This window comes from Neofelis nebulosa, chromosome 1 (assembly GCF_028018385.1).
Source record: "Neofelis nebulosa isolate mNeoNeb1 chromosome 1, mNeoNeb1.pri, whole genome shotgun sequence".
Taxonomy (NCBI): domain Eukaryota; kingdom Metazoa; phylum Chordata; class Mammalia; order Carnivora; family Felidae; genus Neofelis; species Neofelis nebulosa.
In genome coordinates this window covers 195,350,311-195,374,708 of record NC_080782.1, presented here as the reverse complement: position 1 = coordinate 195,374,708, position 24,398 = coordinate 195,350,311, and the positions used below count along the sequence as shown (strand labels likewise).

The 24,398-nt window shown below is 38.0% G+C and overlaps 1 protein-coding gene across 9 annotated transcripts in view; it reads right to left on the bottom strand.

Annotated features, from left to right (window-relative positions):
* Positions 1 to 24,398, bottom strand: part of KLF12 (KLF transcription factor 12) — a 447,719-nt gene that overhangs the window by 302,921 nt on the left and 120,400 nt on the right. For all 9 annotated transcript variants that reach the window (XM_058682966.1, XM_058682944.1, XM_058682929.1 and 6 more), the window contains one exon: positions 3,160 to 3,223. In XM_058682966.1, coding sequence (XP_058538949.1) covers positions 3,160 to 3,192 — 33 coding nt within the window. In that variant the 5' untranslated portion in view covers positions 3,193 to 3,223. The remainder of the gene's footprint in view (positions 1 to 3,159; positions 3,224 to 24,398) is intronic.

Below are 24,398 nucleotides of genomic sequence, written 5' to 3'. Positions count from 1 at the left end.
ACAAATGCTGGATGGTTTAAGCAGCTGTTCATCAGAGGTAGGCACAGAGCAAAAGTTTTACTGTGAACTCTGATGAGCTGGGCTAACGTATATGCATGAGTGTTTTGGACACCTGCTCTACGCCAGCAGCTGAGAAGCACTTGGTAAACATATTGAAGCGGCTGGAAAACAAATGGAGCAGTGCCAGGTTTGTGGAGATGGGTCCACAAACAAGCCACCTCATTCACAAGGACAGCAACTGCTGAAATACATTCAAGAGCACATATACCATATTTTATGCCAATACTGGTGAGCAGGAAATAATGGAGGATGAGATCTTTTCTGAATTTATTTGAAGTTTAATAATGACAGACGGTAAGGGGACAAAACCAAGTGCAATGAAACTGAATAAAGGAACTTAAAAACTGAGTAAAGGAAAAAACTTCATGCAAATATATCTATTTTCTAAGGACAGAGAAGATCTTCATCTGTTCCTGGAAATAAAACTCTCGGTGTGGCCGCAAAAGGAATTCTGCAAATGCTATTTAGGCCATTTAAATATTAGAACCTAGGCAGAAAGGCACAACATGATATTCTGTGGCTCTTGGCAAGATTTTATCACCACTGGCAAACCAGAAATGTACTATATAGTTTTAAGAGCCACATTCAAATCTCTTTTCAATTATTAGACAGTGGCGATGTTTCTTCCACAGCGGACATTTTAAAACTTCCTCTTAATAGTGACCTTGTCAATACACCTAAAGTATATAAAAATTTTCAAACTCTGCAATTTTCTCCCAGAATTTTCTCCCAGAATCTCCCAAATCCCAGGCTTTGTTAAAACTAACAGCATCCGATTTAAGCAGGCTTAAAAAGAAGCACCAATGTATTCTCCGTTCTAAGGCATCTATAACTGAAAATACAGATCAAAAATATGAAAAACAGTAATAAGAAAAAAATAATCCTTGGGGCACCTGGGTGGCTTAGTAGGCAAGTGTCTGTCTGGCTCTTGATTTCATCTCAGGTCATGATCTCACAGTTTTGTGAGTTTGAGCCCCGCACAGGCTCTGCACTGACAGCTCAGAACATGCTTGAGATTCTCCCTCTTTCCCTGCCCCTCCCTCGCTTGCATTCTGTCTCTCTCAAAATAAATAAATAAACTTAAAAAAAAAAAAAAAAAAGAATTCTTTGTGACAAACACATTAAGTGAAATACTCATTGCTCCCTCCCCTATACAGACTTTTGAATAAGACTTTTATAAGCTAAGAGGCACAATCATTTAGAATGAATCACATAAGTTATAGTCAATCAAGATGATATTTTCAGAGTTTATCCTCAGGGTAAGTAGCAACACAATGATTCTCTTTGCCATCATCTTTAGTTGTCATAAAATTAGTTACAGAACAATGACACTGTCAAAATGTATAAACTCACAAAGTTAATACTGATCCATTCAAACATAAAAATTTAATAACCATCAAATGAAAACATAAAGTGATAGGATATCAACATCATATAAAAGGGATAAATACATCTGGCATGATAATGAGTGAAGAAGGTTTCCATGTTTACATAGGGATGAGACAGGACAATTTAAATTTACTACCTCTGCCCCACTGGTCTTAAGGAGCACATAATATTAACTTTACGAATGGAATTATCAATGGGGTGCTGGTGTTAGTTGATGCCCAGCTCAAGAGTACCAATTGTTAGGGGCGCCTGGGTGGCTCAGTTGGTCAGGCAGCTGACTTCAGCTCAGGGCATGATCTCACGGTCTGTGAGTTCGAGCCCCGTGTCGGGCTCTGTGCTGACAGCTCAGAGCCTGGAGCCTGCTTCGGATTCTGTGTCTCCCTCTCTCTCTGCTCCTCCCCTGCTTGTGCTCTATCTCTCTCTGTCTCTCAAAAATAAATAAATGTTAAGAAAACATTTTTTAAAAAAAGAGTACCAACTGTTAAATTTTAAGGATCCTTGCAGGCTGGTTATTAAAATCACTGAAACCAACCACAATGGGAATTGACAAGCACTACAGATTGGACCTCCACACCCCACCACCCAGAGCCCCTTTAACAGAACCTCACTGATCCACACAGAAATAAATACACAGTACGATTAATTCTCACAAAGTAAATTCTCCCATGTAGGCAATACTAGAGTCAAGAAAAAGAACATCACCATAAAACCAGAAGTCTCCCTTGTATCATCCGTGAATCAATACTCCCTCTAGGTGTCTGCAAATCTTCCAGATACAAATACTAGAAAGGAGTAATTTTAGCAAGGACGAGGGAAGAAGAGAACATTAAACGAAACATATAACCTGGAAAATCATTTGGAAGCAACTGTGAGGGTGGGCTGGCAGAAAAAGACATGGCATGATGTACACAGACTTGACAAGAGCAGGAGCAGTGGAGAAAGGAAAATATGAAACTGCAGGTGTTGTGCAGCTATCCAAGGGTTATGAGACACATGTCTGTGTACCAAACCTGTTCAGTATAAAAACCTTACAAAATGGAGATCGTTGAACATACTGTACTTTTCTTTGTATCACCTATGATTTTTATATTATAACTAGCATGAAGTCTGAGAAAAGCTCAAATAAATGCCACACAAAAGTGATGGCCAGCAGTTGATTACTGTTGAAATTCACAAGATTTTTTTCTTTCCCCTCTAGTTTAGTGTGGCACCTGTCTATAAGGAACCAAAGTGAGAAGACTTTCCTAATCATCCCCCTCCTCTGAGCAAAGCTGACGGGCTGGCAAGAGGACAACATTTGACAGCAATCAATACTATGCCACATGGTGCTGGTATCAGGATTACGCTCATAGGAACCAATGTATGTTACACAGACTCTGGCTTCTTTGGTTTTTCTCTGTCCCAGTGAGGAGTTGTATCCAGTGGTCCTCCATTTCTTAATATTCATCAACAAACTGACTCTCTAATTCCAGCTTAAGTCCTAGAAACTGATGACAGCCACACTTGCACAAAAGAGGGTTGCCTCCTTACAAAGGTCTTAATATTTAAGGGTTTAAAAATTAAAAATTACACTTTACAGACAGATGTATGGATCAGAGTATTGACCTCTGTCTCCTACACAGACGCAGAAGTGCTCTAATGAGAATAACTGCCCCAAAGTAATGTGCAACAGAAGATTTTCACCAGAGTTAGAAAATGTGACCAACCAACCTTTATTGTTTTCCTCTTCATATGGGTATTCATTCATCCATTTGTCTCCAGAGTCACATTGATCCTGCAAGAAGAACACAGAAACAAATCATGAGAGTAAGTTCCACATGTTGAGGACATCCTTCCACTGGGGGTGAAACACTTATTCTGCAATTCTTTACACTCTCGATTAGTGAATGACATCATGAAAACATAAGTGAAGAATATTTTTGTCTTTAGTTGTCTTCTGCTTGCTCTTTACCAGCCATGTAAAGGGCAAAGTGGAGAGACGAGGGGATAGGAGCGGGACCTCCAACTATGACAAATCCTGGGCACAAGATAATGAAGATCTGGATAAAGATAAGAAAGGAAGGGAAGAAAAAGAAAGGGAGGTAACAGAGACAGAAAGGTGAGGAGAAAATGGCAGGAATTGGTGTAAAGCAAATTTAATATATGAAAGAAGTCACAAATACTCCCCACTGGAGTACTTTGCTCCCTTATTCTTAGCAATCAAGAGATTTCTAAAGTAATGCTGTTTTCCAGAGGAAATGATCTTTTTTTTTTTTTTCCTCTTTACAGTTGGTATAAATATGCAGCATAATTAACATGAATACTTTCTGGTGCTTTCATGTTGGTTAATACCCAAGTAACTTTTTAAAAACTGATCTGACACATGCTGCTTCTTAAAAGCCCCCATACCCCCAGGATCATGTGGATCTCACCAAATATAATTCAGTATCGCTGGATTAGAAGGTTCTGATTACAATAAACCGTTTGCGCCACTTGGATGTATCTTGAAAGTCCTATTTATTTTCACTGAGCATTATGTAACGTGCTTCAGAATTTCCATTTCATGAGGCAAATTTTCACTGGCATTCCATTAAGCCAGCTTAGTAGGCATAGTTGACTTTTTTTTTTCTTCATTCGGAATTATACTCAAGAGGGGCCACGCCTTCCTGTTCTTACCTGCACCCATTCCGTGCCAGTGTGTAATCAGTGTAGCCCTGGGCCAAGCTTCCTTTGCATGTAATTCCATACATTTGAACAGAAAAGGGGTTCACTCACTCATAGGGCCTTAAATGAAATGTGGCACAACTCTATGGGCTTGGTCTGTAAGGGGACTGGCCTTTAATTTTATTCCAGTTTTAAATCAATCAATCAATTTCTCTCCCCCCGTCCGCTCTCTTCCTCCCCACTTCTGTGTGTGTGCTTATATTTATATTTATATTTATATAAAAAGATGTATGTCTCATGTCTCAAAATGCATCTTCTCATATATACTACAGCTTTTACTACTAGAAATGCTACTAAAAAGCAATAAAAATGCAATACTTTAACATTACAGTGTCAAACTAGAAAAATTCTCTTGAAATTCAGAGTGTCTAATTCTTCTATCTTACATTTTGAAATCATAATATGGTATCCCTGGAAAGAATTAAAAAGTCATCCATAGCACCACATTCTTATCAAACACGTCTTGTTCTTTCTAGTCTTCAAAACAGATCTAACTCGATCAGTCCCAACTTAGCAGAAGGTATCAGGTATGTCAAAAACTGGCTGCAATCTTACATTCCAGTTTTGTAATTTGTTTTCCCATACTTTGATATATACTCTGGCTATTTTCACAGGATACCCACCTTACTAACGATCAATCCAAAATTCGTAATACTCCACTGTAGGGATAACTTACTCCCTAGTTTTTGTCTAATAATTTATGATTCCGCACTGCTACGGATAACATTTAAACATCCTCCTGCGTGTATCTTGCAAACACTGGGGCCTCCGCAAGACTGGATGTTGCCTTTAAGCAACTAGAAAGGACACCCTCTCTGGGCAGACACAGAAGGACTCTGGGACACGGACAGGCTTTCTTCAGCAGGGAGGGCCTGGCAAGGACAGCCCAGGGTAGGTTGTCACCAGCGCTCACCCCTCAGCCAGGCACCCTCAGCCTACACTCCTGTGCATGGCTGCTCTAGTCTGCACCTTTCGTTACTGCCTTAGAATATACTTCTACAAGTATAATTACTGGATCAAAATAATAGAAACTGCCCCCCCCAATTTTCAAACTATCTTTTTTAAAGTAGACTATACCAATTTATATTCCCAACAGAAGAAGCAGCACATGCTAACAAAGCACCATTCCCAACTTTATTTCCTGAAACACAGCACGCTCCCTGGCACGTTCCAGGGAATCGGTAAACGCCTGTCAAGTGAGCAAGTGAGGGTAATAATGACTAATGGAAGAAAAATAAAGTAAACCCCTCTATCAATCATGTGGATTTTTCTTAGCCAAGTAACCAGGGCCTTCATTATATAATTTGTATTTTTAGTTAACATTAATCTGGTGACTCAAAGAAACAGTAAATTATGTGAACTACACTTAACACACTATCCCACATTTTGACAGCATTTTCGGATTTACAAAGTAGCCCAGTGATGTAATTTGTACTAAAGGCAGTTCTGTGACTTGAGTACATGGACTATTTTCAGATCCATTCGACAATGACGATCAGAGATTAATTTTGCACCCAAGGTAACTAGCTAGATAATGTCAGGGTCCTTACAAAACTCCTTATTTCCGCATCTCAGCAGGCCTCTTTGTGGTTTATCTCTGCAACCCCCTACAACTTACACGTAGACCTATGTTTGAAATCTGAGGAGATCCCGGTATAATGCTAAGCTTAGTTTTCTGTTTAATCCAAGCTCCTCAAAGAGTGTGCAAGCTCATCTCTTGCACTGTAGCTCCCACCTCACACCCCTATAGTCACCTCTGTCATCCACTGGCCATTTGACCTGAAACAATTCATTCAACCGCTCTGAGCCGCCATTCCCTTCTCTGCAGAAGCAATGCCAACCATAAAGCCTGTTCTATCTACCCCATCTACCTCAACTGAAGCAATGTCTGTACAGCCATCTGTGTTGTCATCCATGTAAGAAATACCGCTCTTCAGTCAATGGCCCAGATATTAAACAAGAAAACAACAGGATTTCCCAAAATTGAGACCACGAAATAGACAGATGACTCTCTCTTTTACTCATGCTCAGGCGCCTTTGGGTTGTTCTCCAAACCCTTTCAAAATCAAGCCATGATATAAAATGGGGAAATGGCACATTTCCAACAACAGTTAATATCTCATCAATTTCCCAACTAAAAGATCACTTTAACTCTGCCAAATAGGTTTGTAAATATATCCAGTAAGTCTTCTCAAAGCACAGAAGTTTTAAAGGCCACTGTCCTCATCAAAAATTCATCACACATGGTTTCGGTCCTTACTTTCCTAGCTTCAAAAATGATTCTCCATTGTCGGGTGAAGAAGCAGAAAAGAGCTGGTAACTTATTTCAATACAAAAAAAAAAAAAAAACATGAGAAAGAAGAAAAGACACAGAATATTACATTTTGGAAAAAAAGTTTAGATTTACTTTTAAAAACAAATACTGCTGCCTATAGTATTAGTAAATATTCATCTATAAATGGTGAGTCTGGACAAACTGTAGCAAAAGAGAATGATTTTCTAAATTGTTACTTTCTAACTCTTGTTTTCTCCCCTAAAATTTCCTAAAAGGAATTCTAAGCTTCCTTTGTAACTCAAAGGAAGGACCCTGGACAACAGAAACGGCCAGAATGAAAGTGGATGCGACCCAACTTAATGAAAAAGGAGTTACACTTCAGAATGACCTCCGGGTACGGGCATTATATTACCCAGTAGTAACAGGCCGCTAGCTCTTCATCACATCTTAAATGATCTATTAGGTTCTCAATCTTAAAAGGTTAGTGTTTAATACATTCTAAATACTTCAGGACCCATAAGTACACTTGTTGCTAGTTCCTCTGAAAATCCCTTTACGTATCTTTAAATAGAGACAGAGAAACAAGTTTCCAAGGTGTTTATGGACGCCTGACTTGTCAGGGTATTTCACTTTCTGCCCCAAGGTAATTTAGTTGCTCTGTTTCAAGCAAATTGAATTCTGGTAATGGTACTGCGATCCCATCTGGAATTCTGTCTTCTAGATTCAGTTTTACAAATCACTGCTTCATTAGCTGTGATCTTGTGTTTTCAAGGGCTGATTAAAAAAAAAAAAAAAAGTCAAGTAATAAGGTTTATATACATATTCACATAACTTTGAAAGCCGATTAGGGAACCCGACAGGCAGGCTTGGTGCATTTAAGTTGAAGGTATTACGTAACCGATCCATCCTGGCCTTCCTGTGCATCAAGGTTTTTGATATATAAGTTGCCTTTTTTCATTTAAAGTTATTTCTGTTTTATCTGCTGCAGTGAGTTATCTTGGGAACTAAAAATATTTGAAGGTTAATCTAAATATTTCTGGAGATAAATGCAAATCTAAGTGCTACGTTTTCATAGCTATTTTGACTTAAAATGAAAAGAGATGCTGAAGACACAAAGCAGGGAGCTTGTTGCTAGGTGACAGGTGACATCTACCGTATCTTCTGAACTTGTACAACATGAGACATCTTACTGCTGAGAAAAGACACACAGATTTCTGTGGCACAAACATCGTTTTCTATATGGAAGCAAACTCGTGTTCAGATATTCTTTAACATAGGCTGTAAGGAGTCAGCAATTTATGTCTATATGAATATCCAATTTTAGAGATGCTTCTCAGCACAAATAGGAAAACAGTTCTTTATTTTCCATTTGGGGTATATGGTTTTACCTTCTAAATAACATCTACATAGGAAATACATAAAATTTTCATGATTTGTAATGAAAGAGTGATCGTTATTTTTTGTACCTCACTTTATGCATTTTCAAACTTTTGATAGAAATCACCTCAACTAGGATAGGTGGAGTCCACAGAGAAAGCATTATTTCTATAATAAGTAATCCAATTTCCATTAAGTTTATTAATGGAAAATTAAGAGCAGCATAGCAAAGACCTGATGAATTAAAAAAGAAAATACAAAAAACTTCAATGTAGATTATTTCCTGGGTATATTTTACAATTACACACCTACTTTCTACAGTTACCTCCCTTCCCTGAGCACAAAGTTCCACCCCTGTTCTTTGACTCATCAGGCAATTCAAGTGACGATACACAGACATCAAGAACTCTTCTATACCCAGAATTTCAGGATCTCACGAGAATAAACGGCATGCTCTACTCCATCTGAGAAAGGTTGTGTGCTGCCGTGGAAAGGATCCAAACACGAACCCAGACAGAACCAACACCAGCACTAGCACTTGGCAAAAATGTGCCTTAGGGCAAGCTGTTTAACTTTCCTATGCCCCTGTTCCTCATTTGTTCAAGTTATATCATAAAATCTCCTTTTTTAGGGGACAGGGGCTACGGACACTGGAAACAAGAATGCATACAATGTATACACCAGAAAATCTGGCACAAGCTAGTTACTCAACAAATGTCCATACCATCCCTATCCCTCATACTTACAATCAAGCACCCAATGGTCAAGGAACAATGAACAATGGTCAAGGAACAATGAGCTACTGGAATCCAAGTTACACTTCCTCGATACCACTGTCAACCACAGTTGTGCGTTTGCTACAGCAAGGTCCCGGGAATACACACGAGACAGAATCTCCACACTAGGCTCTCAAAATACAGTGTCTCCAATTCATCAATTAAGAGAGTTCAATGATGTAACTGCTAATAGAAATAGGAGAAAGGGCATCTGAGGTCCTTAATAACCTAAATTCAATAATAATCCCTATGGAATTCTATTAGTTACATAGAAATCAACTGAAAATGCTCCGCTTTTAAAATTGTTCTTCTCGGGGCGCCTGGGTGGCGCAGTCGGTTAAGCGTCCGACTTCAGCCAGGTCACGATCTCGCGGTCTGTGAGTTCGAGCCCCGCGTCAGGCTCTGGGCTGATGGCTCGGAGCCTGGAGCCTGTTTCCAATTCTGTGTGTCTCCCTCTCTCTCTGCCCCTTCCCCGTTCATGCTCTGTCTCTCTCTGTCCCAAAAAAAAAAAAAAAAAAAAAAAATTGTTCTTCTCTGCTTCCAGCTTTATGTTTCTCTGATTATGCTCCCCGCCCAAGAATGTTTCACTATCAACAAGAACAGACAATACAGAAAGAGCAAACTTTAAGAATTAAGGTCCCACTTGGAGGAAGGTATGCCTCAAAGCTTGAGCAATCATTTAAGAACAGAGTTCACTGAATAAACAGCCCATTTTCAGAAGGAAGAGGTAAAGCAAAAAGCACACTGACATGGAAATTACTCTTTCAATCTGTTTTCGACTTCCACTACACCGCATCATTCTATGCAGAGAACAAATAAACCTTTAAAAGAAAGTAACCATAGCAAATGAATTAAGCATTTCTTTTACATATATTGTGCTCAATAGAATGGTTTGAAAAGTAATTTATGCTATGCTCATATTCAAGCGTAATTGTCATTTTATCGGGACTGCACAGTCAAAAATCTGATTTGTATTGTAAAGGACTGACAAGATGATTAAATTTTGTCTTCATATGTCTAATTTACGTGATTTAGACTGCAACTCAAATATGAGCATGTGCAATTTGTACTTGCACATCAAACCATGGCAGAGAACACTCCACTCTGCCAAAAGGAACTTGGCCACACACATTTGCATTCCCATATGAAGAACACGGACAACCTTCTCTTAATCCTTTCTATCAGGATCCTTTCTATCATGCTAAACATACTAAAATCCCTGGAGTTTTTAAGGGGCTGGTGGGAGAAATGAAATAATAGGGTGCCAGTTCACTTCCCAACATTTTATGTAAGTATAATGTGGTTGTGTGATGTATACATAAAAAAGCAAGTTGACAATTTTGAAAACAAATGAAAAGAAAATCATGATAAACACATATTTGGTACCAATTAAAAATGCATAATTCACACAAGCCTAAGAATTTCTCTACTATTTCACTTCAGTGGGTGTTGTCTGACCACAACAAGGCATATATATTATGGGGTCATTACAAATTTTAGATACTAAGGATCTCTGACAGAGGCAAGAAAAATAAGTTGCCTTATTTAGTATGCAGTATACATATTTGGTTTTCCTATTAATTATTGCCTTCTATGTTTAACTTGCCAATACTAAGCAAGATAAATTCCATTCAAATGCATAGTAAACAGTTTGCTTAGGGAGTACATTTATTTTCTAGTCCATCACAACAATAGTTGATTAAAATATGTTGCTCTTATCCAGTTTTGAATTAATTCATGTGAAATAAAACAAATATTTATTAAATTGTGGGGGAAAACATTCCATCAAACTGTAAAACCTGAGTAGAAAAACAAATGGCACACATTTAATTACAGTTGACATTTAAATGAAATTTGCAATCTCAAAATATTTAACAATAATTAGAAAATATCAGACTTGAGATATTTTTAGGGTGCTTTTATGTGTAATCTCTCCAAATATCTGAACCCAGAGGAATTTAAGATATGCAGATTTTAAAACAGGACGTGAAAGACGGATCAAAGAACTTAATAGATCTGTGCTACTGACATTTTGATACAGTGATACAGAAACACGAGGATTTATTTGGTATTTTTAATGAATGTCTTACAGGTCTTGCCGTGTGCCTTACTGAACAAGAGTTTTGTCCAGCTGAACTCATCAATCCAGTTTGTGCATTCAGACATCACAATCATTACCCTATATAGCTCATAATCTGGTCCACCACAGATAGCTAGCTGTCATAATAAATACATTATCAATTAGTATTTCTCAATGATGAGCAAATTAGTAAACCATCAAATGGACTGCATAACCATATGCTTCTCTCATGACTAAATAATAACAGAAAATCAAAATACTATTTGTTGAGAATGACACGATATATTAGGTTGATCGCTGTTTACAAGGTTCAAAGACTCCTTTAAAACCTGAAAAATACTGAAATTGGAAATCAACACAAATCTAATCCAAGTAATTGCTAGCAGATGATGAAGGTCCACTGACTTTTAATAGTAATTTCTATTACTATATATATATATATATATATATATATATATATATATATATACGTATACTGTATATATATATGTACAACATACATGTACCATATATATAAATACAATTCCGTTATTAATTCATCCACAAATTGCCTGTATGCCACAATATCTGATTTAGAGGAGCTCCCAGAAAACAAAGGTGCGACAAATATAAGTAAAATAATTATAACAATGATAGCTACCAGCCACTGAATATTTACCATATGTTTAACACTGACTAGGTGCTTTTATTATTTAATAAATTCATGTATAAAGCATAGGACCTAGGGTTTAATTCCCACGTTTCACAATAAAAATAACTGTGATCAAAGTCCGTACTCTCTAATCTATATCAAGTCACCTCCTGAGGAACCCCACAGCAGCTTTGAGGAAAGAACGATGTATCCTGGGAAGTTGAGGGAGCCCACTGAGACTTCACAGAGGATAAAACAAAGTTGAGTCTTGAAAAGTGGGAAAGCAGAGACATATCAGGAAAAGGGGAGGTACTGGGAATTAGTACATTTCAGTCTGAGTTTCGGGACACTCCTATGGAGGAACATCCTAGAAACTGGCGTATTTACACGAGCCAGCCCAGGCTACCTAAAGAGGGGCTCTGATATGGAAAAGAAGCCTGTCATTTGGAAAGATTTACTTCAAGTAAATAATAAAAACAATCCTGCAAGTGTGACTTCTTGTGTCTCAGGGAGGCTGTCTTACAGTGTAAAGGGAATTATATGATGTATGCTAAATCAGGAACACTAAAGCAATTTCAAGAACATAATGCTACAAAAGAAATGACTCAAAGATTTTTCTCATGAAAAATGTTATGTTCTGTGATTGAAGGTATTTCTAAACATCTCCAATACTCATAAATAAAATATTTCAAAATATTTATTCAATTATGAACCCATGAAAATATGCCCACAGAGAGTAAACACACGTGTGTGTGCATGTGTGCAGACACACACAGAGCCAAGCACTAGTTAAAAACTCTGACTGGAGAAATATTCCTGAAATGGATGTAAGTTACATAGTTTATCTTTTTATTTATTTTTTTTAATTTTTTTTTTTAACGTTTATTTATTTTTGAGACAGAGAGACAGAGCATGAACAGGGGAGGGGCAGAGAGAGAGGGAGACACAGAATCTGAAACAGGCTCCAGGTTCTGAGCTGTCAGCACAGAGCCCGACGTGGGGCTCGAACTCACGGACCATGAGATCGTGACCTGAGCCAAAGTCGGACGCTTAACCGACCGAGCCACCCAGGCGCCCCAGTTTATCTTTTTAAAAAAACACTCCAGAGGCGCCTGGGTGGCTCAGTCGGTTGAGCGTCCGACTTCAGCTCAGGTCACGATCTCGCGGTCCGTGAGTTCGAGCTCCACGTCAGGCTCTGGGCTGATGGCTCAGAGCCTGGAGCCTGCTTCCGATTCTGTGTCTCCCTCTCTCTCTGCCCCTCCCCCGTTCATGCTCTGTCTCTCTCTGTCTCAAAAATGAATAAATGTTTAAAAAAAAATTAAAATAAATAAATAAATAAATAAATAAATAAATAAATAAAAATAAAAAAAACACTCCAGAAAAGTTAAATGATTTTGAAAAATAATGGTGTAGCAGCCAAGGAGTATCAAAAGCATTTTGAAAAATACTCTCGAAACAAAAGTTGGCCACGTGCAGCCTTAAAACCTATTTGGAGACATACATAAAACTAAAACACTAAAACCAGGATTAGCCCTATAAGTAAATAATATATGGATTAACCTCCATTCTAATTTTTAAGAAATGTTCACAAGTGAAACAACTATCAAATAATTATCATGAGTATGCAGGTTCCCTGCTCACCTGTATTTCCCCAATATGCATGGGCAATGTATTTAATTTAAATACAGTATCATTCAAAAAAACATCTGGGGCACCCAGGTGGCTCAGTCGGTTAAGCTTCTGACTTCAGTTCAGGTCATGATCTCATGCTATGTGAGTTCGAGCCCTACATCAGGCTCTGCACTGACAGTGTAGAGCCTGCTTAGGATTCTCTCCCTATCTCCCTCTGCCCCTCCCCCACTTGCATATGCACACGCTCTCTCCCCCTCTCTTGCTCTCTCTCTCTCTCTCAAAATAAATAAATAAAACTTTAAAAAGTCCTCTGATTTTTTCAAAGACAGTCCTTTAAATACTCTAACTTTACTCCCAAAGGTGGCTAACTACATCTTGGGAAATACAAGGAGGGAAAGCTGCTGGCCAAAGACCTGAATTCAAATTGTTCTCTGAGTACAATGGTATTAATTCTCAGTAGAGGAAGAGAAAGAGGAGGAGGTGGAGGAGAAAGAATGGTTATAGCATCAGCAAACACACTGATTTCCACATGCTAGGAACTGTTCTAACTTCTAACTACTCTATTTGTATATTCCTCACACCCTTGTGAGGTATGTGGTATTATTGTCCTCATTTTACAGATGTGGTAACACACAAGCTAAGTAATCTGCTTACTAAGCAGCAGATCCAGGATTTTAAAATAAGCAGTTAAGATTTAGTCTTCATAATTTTAAATATTATGCTATGATGGTTCTTATAAACTTGGTATTATCCTGCATGCAATGGCATCTCTGTTTGTGGAAAATAAATAAGCAAGCCAACTGAAACAAGATAGTTTTGCTATTTTCCTCTTAAACAGATTAAATTGAGTATTTCTGAATTAAAAGCACAATCTCAAAGCCTTTTCCAATCAAAGAAAGGGAAAATATATTCCAAATCTGATTGTCATTTAAAATTTTTTTTTTCAACGTTTTTTATTTATTTTTGGGACAGAGAGAGACAGAGCATGAACGGGGGAGGGGCAGAGAGAGAGGGAGACACAGAATCGGAAACAGGCTCCAGGCTCTGAGCCATCAGCCCAGAGCCTGACGCGGGGCTCGAACTCACAGACCGCGAGATCGTGACCTGGCTGAAGTCGGATGCTTAACTGACTGCGCCACCCAGGCGCCCCTGATTGTCATTTTAAATCTTGCCCAATACGCCAATAAAGCCAATGTTTTCAAAGGTTTTTCCCCTAATTAAAAAATAACACTTTCATTAACTCATCTAAGTTTTTGGAGATTTTAAGATTTTAGAATTTTTGTACACTCTTCTACATAAAACCGAAGATTATTGAATGGAATGAAAATCCTTTCTTCCTCTTCCTCACCAGAGATACCTAAATATATGCAAAGATACAAAAGAAACTTAACTTTTCACATCAGAAATAACCTGTATTTTTGAAAATGTATCCAATGTAAAATAGCCCCCTCTGAAAATGCATTTCAAAGGAGTATTTCTGACCTGTGTCGGAGTCTGCTACCTCAAACAGCTATTAAAATACTTAATTTGAAAGATTAATTTATCCTAATCTTGGCTAAATATGTTACCATCAGCTCAAGGTCCTTAAATGCAACGAAATACATTAGTTTCTTTTCTGATTCTGAAGATACTAAACATAACCTAATACTGAACAATCTCAATAAATTAACCAAATAACAAAAAGCTTACGCTCATACATAAAGCTAAGCAGAAATAAATCATGTTTTTGAACAGGTCATTTTCTAAAATACCATTAATATAACAAATAAATTTTATATTAATATATAATATAAAGTCCTTACATAATCATATGTACTGTTATTAATTCCCTCATTTATATAATAAATATTCTTTTCAATCACTAGCGATTCAGAAATGAAAAAGCCCTCACATATCATATATGTTAAAACTAAAAAAAAGGCTGGAGGCGGCCTGCTGCTATTTGAGAAACCACGGAGCCTGCTAAAAAAGCACTGGTAAATCTGGGGAACAGGAGATACCAGGTGCTGTGGTTTGACACCTACTTCATCTCTGCAAAAGCTCATGATATGGAGGATGAAAATAATTACATTTTGTTCGTGAGAACCAAGGAAATGACAACTTGCTAGTAATCAAGAATAGGGTTAAAATGAAGTACACACACAAATCTGCAGTTCAACTCTATTTGCAAACAGCACTCAACCGGCATTCACCTAAACGAACACAAGGGTCACACAAGAGACCTTTCTGGATGCCAATCTTTGTCTGAAACATACTCATTTCCTTCAACTTGAAGCTTGCTGATTGCTTACTTCCATAATAGCATTTCTTTGATTTTCACTCATAACTCTCCAGTTTCAATATGCTTCAACTTTCAGGTTCACAAAATGCTTTATGACACACAGAGCATAGTTATCTTCCAAAATTCTCCCTGGTTTTAAGATGATGTACTTTCCTTTGTTTGATCTCTGAGGAAGTTCAATGACCAGAGACTCAATTATTATTCCCAAATGAATATCTCTACACCTAATTTCCCACCAAAATGTGACTCTTTTTCCCACATAGGTATCACTGAATAATCTAACAAACACTTAGGTTCTTAGGATTTTTATCCAGATATTCTTATCATGTCTGGAATGGTGAGAGACACTAGAGATTTGCAGCCAAAACAGCTCCCTTACGCACACAATTGGTTTACCATCTTAACCACAGGCAGAAAGCCTCACTTACTAGCACCCAATATGGAAGTCATTATTCTTTCTCCCCTTCAAATCCTTTTCCCAGTTTCCCATTGCAGTTTGTGAAACCATTAACATGCAGACCCTAGGACCTTGTTTATGAATCAATTTTAAGTTTCTTTTCTAACCAACATATAATAACAATCCTGCTTATTTTTTTCCGAAACCAGAATCTTCCAGTTGACTTCTGTAATTTTCCTTCACCACCTCAGCTCCCTTAGGCCCTCATTTAACAAATCTGGATTGGGGCGCCTGGGTGGCGCAGTCGGTTAAGCGTCCGACTTCAGCCAGGTCACGATCTCGCGGCCCGTGAGTTCGAGCCCCGCGTCAGGCTCTGGGCCGATGGCTCGGAGCCTGGAGCCTGTTTCCGATTCTGTGTCTCCCTCTCTCTCTGCCCCTCCCCCGTTCATGCTCTGTCTCTCTCTGTCCCAAAAATAAATAAAAAATGTTGAAAAAAAAAAAAAATTAACAAATCTGGATTATTGTCAATCTATGTTGTCTCTAGCCTCTGCTCTTTCCAATCATTACAAAACAGACGAATATTTAAAATATTTCATCACGTTACTCCTGGTCTCAAGAATTTGTTATTTATAATTGCAGTGTCTAAATTTCTGTTGATGACCACGACCCTTCAAGAGAAGCTGAGGTTTCTTCTCCTTCCTCTAGGAGGAGTTTCATCACTCCCTCCAGGCAAATTCCTTCAGCAGGCTCATCTCTTTACATAAACACAAAAAAGCATTTGATAAAATGAACACACGGTAATCATTGTTTAACAATCAACCTTAGACTGTAGAAAAAGAAGAAAACTGCATTAAATTGAAGAGTATCTATTTTTTTTTAATGTTTATTTATTTTTTGAGGGGGAAGAGAGAGAAAGAGAGGAAGAGAGAACAAGCAGGGGAGGGCCAGAGGTTCTAAAGCAGGCTCTGTGCTGACAGCAGAGAGCTTGATGCAGGGCCTGAACCCAAGAACCATGATCTCACCTGAGATCATGACCTGAGCCAAAGTCGGACACCCAACTGAAGGAGCCACCCAGGTGCTTGAAGGGTATCTATTTTAAAACCTACCACAAACATCACCTTTAATGGTGAAATGTTAAAGTTTTCTTCCCCCATTGAAATCAGAAAAAGGATATTTGTTACCACTATGTCAATACAACTTATGTTGTAGGTTTCAGCCAGTATCATAAAGAATAAATAATTTTTTAATACAGATAATGAAAGGAAAAAGTAAAATTGTGATTATTCACAGGATAATTATTCACAGAAAGACTGTACTAACAGAAAATCCAAAGAATCTACAATCACAAAATTAATCTTAACACATGAATTTATTAGCAAAGTCAATACACAAAAATCAATACACCAGAAAACAAAACCCTATAATTATAAATTTAAAAGCCAACAAAATTTCCCACATTAAAGAATTGAACAACTAAAAATATGAAAGACCTTGAAAACATCTACCTTGAAAAAACAAAACATTATTGGGAGACATTAAAGAAGTCCTAAACACATGGAGGGATAAACATGTTCATGGGAGGGAAAACTCAGTATTAAAATGCAAATTCTCCTTCAATTGATCTGTAGATTCAATAAAAATTGAATCTACTATTTGTGTGTATATTCGTGTGTGTGTGTGTGTGTGTGTGCGCAGTAGAAACAGATTCCAAATTTTACTTTTTTTAATGTTTATATATTTATTAAGAGAGAGAGAGCGAGCACGGGGGAGGAGCAGAGAGACAGGGAGAGAGAGAATCCCAAGCAGCCTCCACGTTTTCAGCACAGAGCCCCATGCAGGACTCAATCCCACAAACCGTGAGATTATGACCTGAGCCAAAATCAAGAGTCGGTCACTTAACTGGTGCCCCCAGATTCCAAATTTTAAGTCAACATGGAAAGAAATAAGAATAGCCTTGGTGATCTTAAAGAAAAAAGACAAAGTTGGGGAACTTATATTCTCATATCTTGACTTATAATAAAGTTCTAATAATTAAAATATTTTCGAAATATATAGGCCTAGATAAACTGATCAGTAAGCTCACACATCACCGAAAACTTAATTGAGATAAAGGTGGTACTGTCCTGCAACTAGGAAAAGATGCCTTTGTCAATAAATGGTACTCAGTCAACAGAATGCCACGCTGGGAAAAAATGTGAATTTTGACCTCTACCTCACAACATACACAAAAATCTATTCCAGGTAAATGCAGATACAAATACGAAAGGTAAAATAATAAAGTTTCTAGAAACAAAAGTAGAGAAGAAAATCATAATCTTGTGAGGGGCAGATATTCCTCAAACAGGATACCCAAAACACTAATCATAAATTATAGACTAATAAAATGGACAATATTAAAATCGAGAACTTCTCTTCATCAAAATACATTATAGAAAGAATGGAAAGGCAACAGGCACAGAGAAGATATTTGCAATACATATATCTGACAAAATATCCAGAATATATAAAGAATTTCTACAGATCAATAAAAAATTACAGAAAACTCAATAGAAAAGATAAGCAAACGATTTGAAACAGGACTCTATGAAAATGGCCAATAAACACATGAAAATATTCTCAACCTCTTTGGTCATCATGCAAATGTAAACTCAATCACAATGAAATACCACTGCAAACACGTCAGAAAGCCTAAAATTAACAAAACTGACAGCACCAAGTTCTAGTGATGATGCGGAAGAAATAAAACTCTCATATACTGTTGATATTAAGGGTAAACTATATACCTAATTAGAAAGCCATCAGTTTTTCTAAAGCTGAACATTTACATATCTAATTACCCAGTAATTCCACTACCTATCCCTCGGTACATACCCAACATAATTAAGTATATACATTCACAAAGTACATTTATGAGAAGATCACAGCTGACCTATGTGTAATAGCCAAAACTATATAAAACCCAAATGTCCATCAACAACAGAATGAATAAATTGTGGCATATTCAAATAATGATATATTACATAGCAAGGAGAAGTAATGAATATGAAAAATAAAATTCGTAACACAATATGGAATAAAATTAATCCACTTAAAAACCAGTTACAATGGGGCAAGTATGATTCCATTCACATAAGATTCAAAAAAGGCAAAACTAATTGATGGTGGTTGCATGTGGAGGGTAGTAAGAGATACAAGGGAGACTTCGAGGTTGGTAATGGTTGGTAGTAGGTATATCAGTGTGTCCAACTACGAAAATTTACAGAGGCAAACCCTATGACTTACATAATTTTTGCACATATTTTATTTCATAAAAGCTAACTTAAAATTTTTTTCCTACATGAGAAAAGTTGATCATACCAATGTGTAATTTTAAGTCAGATTATCCAAGTTATTGAGTGCTGTCCAGTGTATGCATAGTCATTCCCAAGTGAGCTGTCACGGACCAATTATCAAGTGGGAAGCTACATGAGGCATTCTTGGCCACAGGAAGGCAAGCAATTAGAAACACACCTGATACTCCAACTCTCTCGAATAACCTTGACACCCAGCAGCAGTTTTTAATGCAAGCAAATTATATGATGTGTTTTGTTTGGAGTTTCTGCTGTTCATAGCAATATGCTGAATTCTTGTAACTGACCACTCAACATTTATGTCAAATTAGATGGAGGGGTCCCTAGGTGGATTAGCTGTTGGGTGTCTGACTTCGGCTCAGGTCATGATCTCACAGTTTGTGAGTTCCAGCCCTGCATCAGGCTCCATGCTGTCAGTACAGACCCCACTTCAGATCCTTTGTACCCCTCTCTCTCTCTGCCCATCACCCGCTCTCAAAAATAAACATTTTTTTTTTTTAAACTTAGATGGAGAAAACAATCCAATCCTTCTTCCTTAACTTTATAGTACTGCAATACTACCATTAACTATTATTTCGGCTCAGGTCATGATCTCACAGTCATGAGATCGAGCCCCTTGTCAGGCTCCTCACTGGGCATGAAGCCTGCTTAAAATTCTGTCTACCCCCTCGCTCATAAATAAATAAATAAATAAATAGATAGATAGATAGATAAATAAATAAATAAATAAATAAATAAATGTGCAAGTCTACAAGACATAAGCTATGAACTGGAATAAATGAATACTGGTTGAAAGAGTTTGGGTTCTAACTTTGAATTGGTGAACTTAGAAATTTAGCCAAATTTCTCCCTCCTGGGCACTCCAAACCTGCTACAGGAATACAATGGATAATGTGTCAACTGTAACTTAGCAAGCCACTTAGCTTTACTATATGGCACTCTGAAGAGAAATTCTTAGGGGATCGAAAGGGGACAACAGAGTGAAGTATTTTCACTATTGCTAAAGCTGAGCCTATGGACACACCAGTAGTGACCGATCTGGAAGTGGCCTTGGAGAATCCTGAAGGTGGGCAGGGAGTATTTCTTTTCTAAGCACAGTTCCATAAAGCACCGCAGTATAACGCAGTCTATCTGGGACTGTAAACAATTTCTTTCCCTACAGTTTTACCACAGCCAGAAATGAAAGCTCAGAAATCAATCTGCCACTTTGTCTTGTATATTTAAAGAAGTGTATTATTTACAATAGTGCCTCCACAGTAAAACTATAATCCACAAATCAGGTATGTGCCAGGAGGTGCAGCAGGTGCTTTACACACATTATCTTAGGTGATCCTCACTGTGAAGAAAAGATATTAACCTCCACTTCTCACGTGAAGAAATGAAGTTTTATGGTTATCAACCTGCACATCCGGCATCTGAACACACGTGTCTTATCCCAAAGTCCACACTCTTTTCCTCATGACACAGCTCCTCTTCCCAGAAGCTTCTGAGCCGTGAGCCCGATGGACGTGCTATGCCAGAACAAACTGATACAGTTACAGATGTGGCCAGATTTCAGGAATGCCACCAAGCACTCAAAGGGCACAAATCGTCACTGCAGCATTACTTTGTGGATCAAGCAGCCACTGAAGAGACTGCTGTTTGTGTTCTCCAGTCTGAGCAGGAGCCACTGACAGGGGGGAGGCTTGCCGGCTGCTACTCCTTGGGCAGCATTTCTCCATGTCTGCTCTGTGGACTACAGGATCCAAATTAAAGTGTAACAGAGTTCTCATTTTCCAATGCATTTGGTCTTCAATGTAGGTCTTTAATATTTTTCTGAGATTTTATGCAGGAACACTCCCTCCTGCAGTTCCAGAAGCCTAGAAGTTACTGGAAAGTTAACCCTCCTGTTTTCGTAGGACCATGAACACTAACTGCAGAGTTTGTCAGGGGCACTTAGACTTCCTTAAATCACTTTATTCACCTCATGCTCAAATTAGCCTCCGTGCTGCCCTCAATTCAAAACTTACCTTTTCTATTTCCAAGTTATACGGCCATGGCCTAATCACATCTCTCTAAAACTCAGTTTTTCCACAACCACAAAAAGGGCTGATATTAATGCCCACTTTGCAGGATATCTGTCATGTCTGGATATTCTAAGAAATGCAATTTATAGAAGGCACTCGAGAAAAATACTAGTTGTTATTACCCTTTTTTTTTTTTAATTTAGAAATACTACTTTGGTTTTTAAAACACAGAAGTAATATTATTAAGCCACAGAATCTGCTGGAGCCCAAAGGAGATCACATAAGCAGTCATATGAACCTCTCTGGGTATCCTATATTATTAAATCATGCCAATTAAAAAAAAGAAGAAGAACAACAACAACAACAACTATGGGATGCCTGGATGACTCGGTTGAGCGTCCAACTTCGGCTCAGGTCATGATCTTGCGGTTCATGGGTTCAAGTCCCACATCAGGTTGTGTGCTGGCAGCTCAGAGCCTAGAGCCTGCTTCGGATTCTGTCTCTCCCCGCCCCCCACCCCTCCCCCGCTTGCGCGCGCGCGCGCGCGCGCGCGCTCTCTCTCTCTCTCTCTCTCTCTCTCTCCCTCTCTCTCTCTCTCTCTCTCTCTCTCAAAAATAAACATTAAAAAAAATTTTTTCTAAGTAGTTACTAAAGTCAACCAGATTTCCAGAAAACATACAATAATATGTCATACTCTCCTCTACAAAGAGAGAGGTGACAGAAGATGGGTTTACGATTTTTCATAATAACATGATCCAAATAAACTAAAACTCACCGAGTAGAATTCATTCTGAAAATCCATCATCCAGAATTCCTGTTTATGGAGATTATTTGGCTCTATTTTTAAAAACTGAATTACTTAATATTATAGCTATTCCAGAATTAGTCAGACTTTGATTTTCAATAACTTCTACAGTCTCTCTTTTATTGCCTCTTTAATATCATTGGTCTTATTCCCTTATTAGGAAATCCACATCTTGATCTCTTTCGCTATGAACTTTAATCACTCATTCACTGAATCAACAAGGACTTATCCTCCTTCCACCTTATTCCAACTAAATCCCTAGTCTAGTTAAAAATAAAGGACTCTAGGTTTCAGGAAGCAGATTTCAGCATAATAATAAAAACAATTGCCACAAAAGGAAATAGTATAAAATCTCTGTTCACGGTACTATAGAAACAAAAGGACAAGAACTGCTTAATGGTTACACCAGTCATGTGTGTCTGTCTACTGAGCATCTGAAATGTGGCTGGTCCAAATTAAGCTGTTCTGTAAGTATGAAATACACACCAGATTTTGGAAATATTTTACAAAACAAAATAAACACTAAAATATTTCATTTATCATCTTACATGTATTACATGTTGAAAGGGTAATATTCTGGAACTACTGGGGTAAATAAAATAAAATTAATTTCACCTGTGTCTTTTCACTCTCTAATGTCACAATTAAGAATGCTAAACTTACTTAAGCAGTTTGTGTTATATTCTATTGGACAGTACTGGTCAAGTTCCCACATTTCAAAGCCTTGCACAACACACTAGGAATTTTCCTGGCTTCTAATTATATTTTATATAGACCTTAATGACATGTCTACTTTGTCCATTATACTCCCAAAAGGTATGTTTTCTTGTTTAATCTAGTGTTTAATGTATCTGGATATAAATGTATCACAACATGTACTGTTGATTGAGCACAATCTTGAGCCCCTTGGAGAGCTATAATTGTGCAGAATGTATTTGATGCTTGCTGGTACCTGATTTTTATCTCACCAGATTATTAATCTTCAGTTCTTTGAAAACTCTGCAAAGTGATCTCAAAAGTATTGTGTGTGTCTTCCAAATGCACAGTCATTCACACACAGCCATGCCTGCACTCAAGTGTCAAGGGCTTTCCATAATCCTCATAGCCTATTAAAACTAAAAGATTCCCAGAGGACCAGAAATATAACCTAGCATCCACTGTTATATCCTGAGACATAGCTGTATTTCAATTGATAAGATAAAATGTAACATATTCTGCATCACACATCCACTTCACTGCTGATGGGAAATGCATTGGACAATATATACATCATTAAACTGAACACAGCCAAGTATATTAAGTTACAGCACCATTTGGAAACTCAGGGCAAACAATCCTCCTAAATTTCTAAATGTCAAGCTTACTGACAATAACATTTTCATCTGTTCTGTGTTTACTGTTGTTCCTTCCATGTTTCTTCTCAGGCATTTTTCTGAGTAAACAAGTTTGAATCATAGAGTTTATGATTTTCATTATGTATAAATTGGTGGAAGAATTCATTCTACATTTAATGAACTTTCCAGCTCTTTTATAGACCTGTAACAGTACCTAAAAAACAATCACATATTGTAACTTTTTTTCATAGAGTTGCATATGGAGACCATGTTTTCAGTCACAAGATCTCCACCAAATACTCTTCCCCTGCTCGGGTCCAGGGGGTGGCACTTTGTGAGTTAGCATAACACCATCTGAGACCCATCCCCATCAGGCAACAGAAGCAGGGCTATACTCAGCAGAAACTGACTCACTGAAGAATACATCTTTGACCTCAGGGAGGGGATCTACCTGGTAAAGGGCACAAGGACTTCTTTCTTCTAAGTCTGCAGAAGGCCTTTAAGAGTTGACTGTACTCTACAGCTTGCTATAAACATGAGGGAGGCCCTCATGTGACAGCATTCCTTGAACCCACAACCTAGGGCATCCTGGAGATGCCAGGCCAAGCGTGAAGTTTACCAAAAAGGCAAATTCAGTGCTTACCACACCTTTTCACGTCATCCTCAACTGTCTGAGAAAATTAGTGTCGGGGCGCCTAGATGGCTCAGTTGGTTGAGCGTCTGACTTCAGCTCAGGTCATGATCTCACAGTCCGTGAGTTTGAGCCCCCTGTCAGGCTCTGTGCTGACAGCTAGGAGCCTGAAGCCTGCATCAGATTCTGTGTCTCCCTCTCTCGCTGCCCCTCCCCTGCTCATGCTCGGTCTCTCTCGGTCTCAAAAATAAATAAAAACATTAAAAAAAATTTTTTTTAATTTAAATAAAAAAAAAAAGGAAAAAGAAAATCAGTGTCTCAGCATACCCGTGACCAAGCCACCGCATACCAGGTGGGAAGCTCTGGGCTAATTTATCGAGGGAGCTACAAATCTAAATGCTAACTAGAGCCAGGAGATTGAAACAGGAGTGTGGCCTTTCGAAAAAGCATAGAAATGGGAGGCAGAAGGATGTCCTCTCTGGAGAAGGCCACTGCTACTCAATTTCTGACCTCTGCCCTACAGTTACATTCAAATGAAATGTAGAATCTGTGTCCATTTATGAAATTTCCTAGTTTAAAAAAAAAAAAAAATGGCTGCACTGCTGGACTGACAAAAACCGGACAAAACAACAACCCCAGCCACACATCAGCCAGTTTATGATATGTGTTGT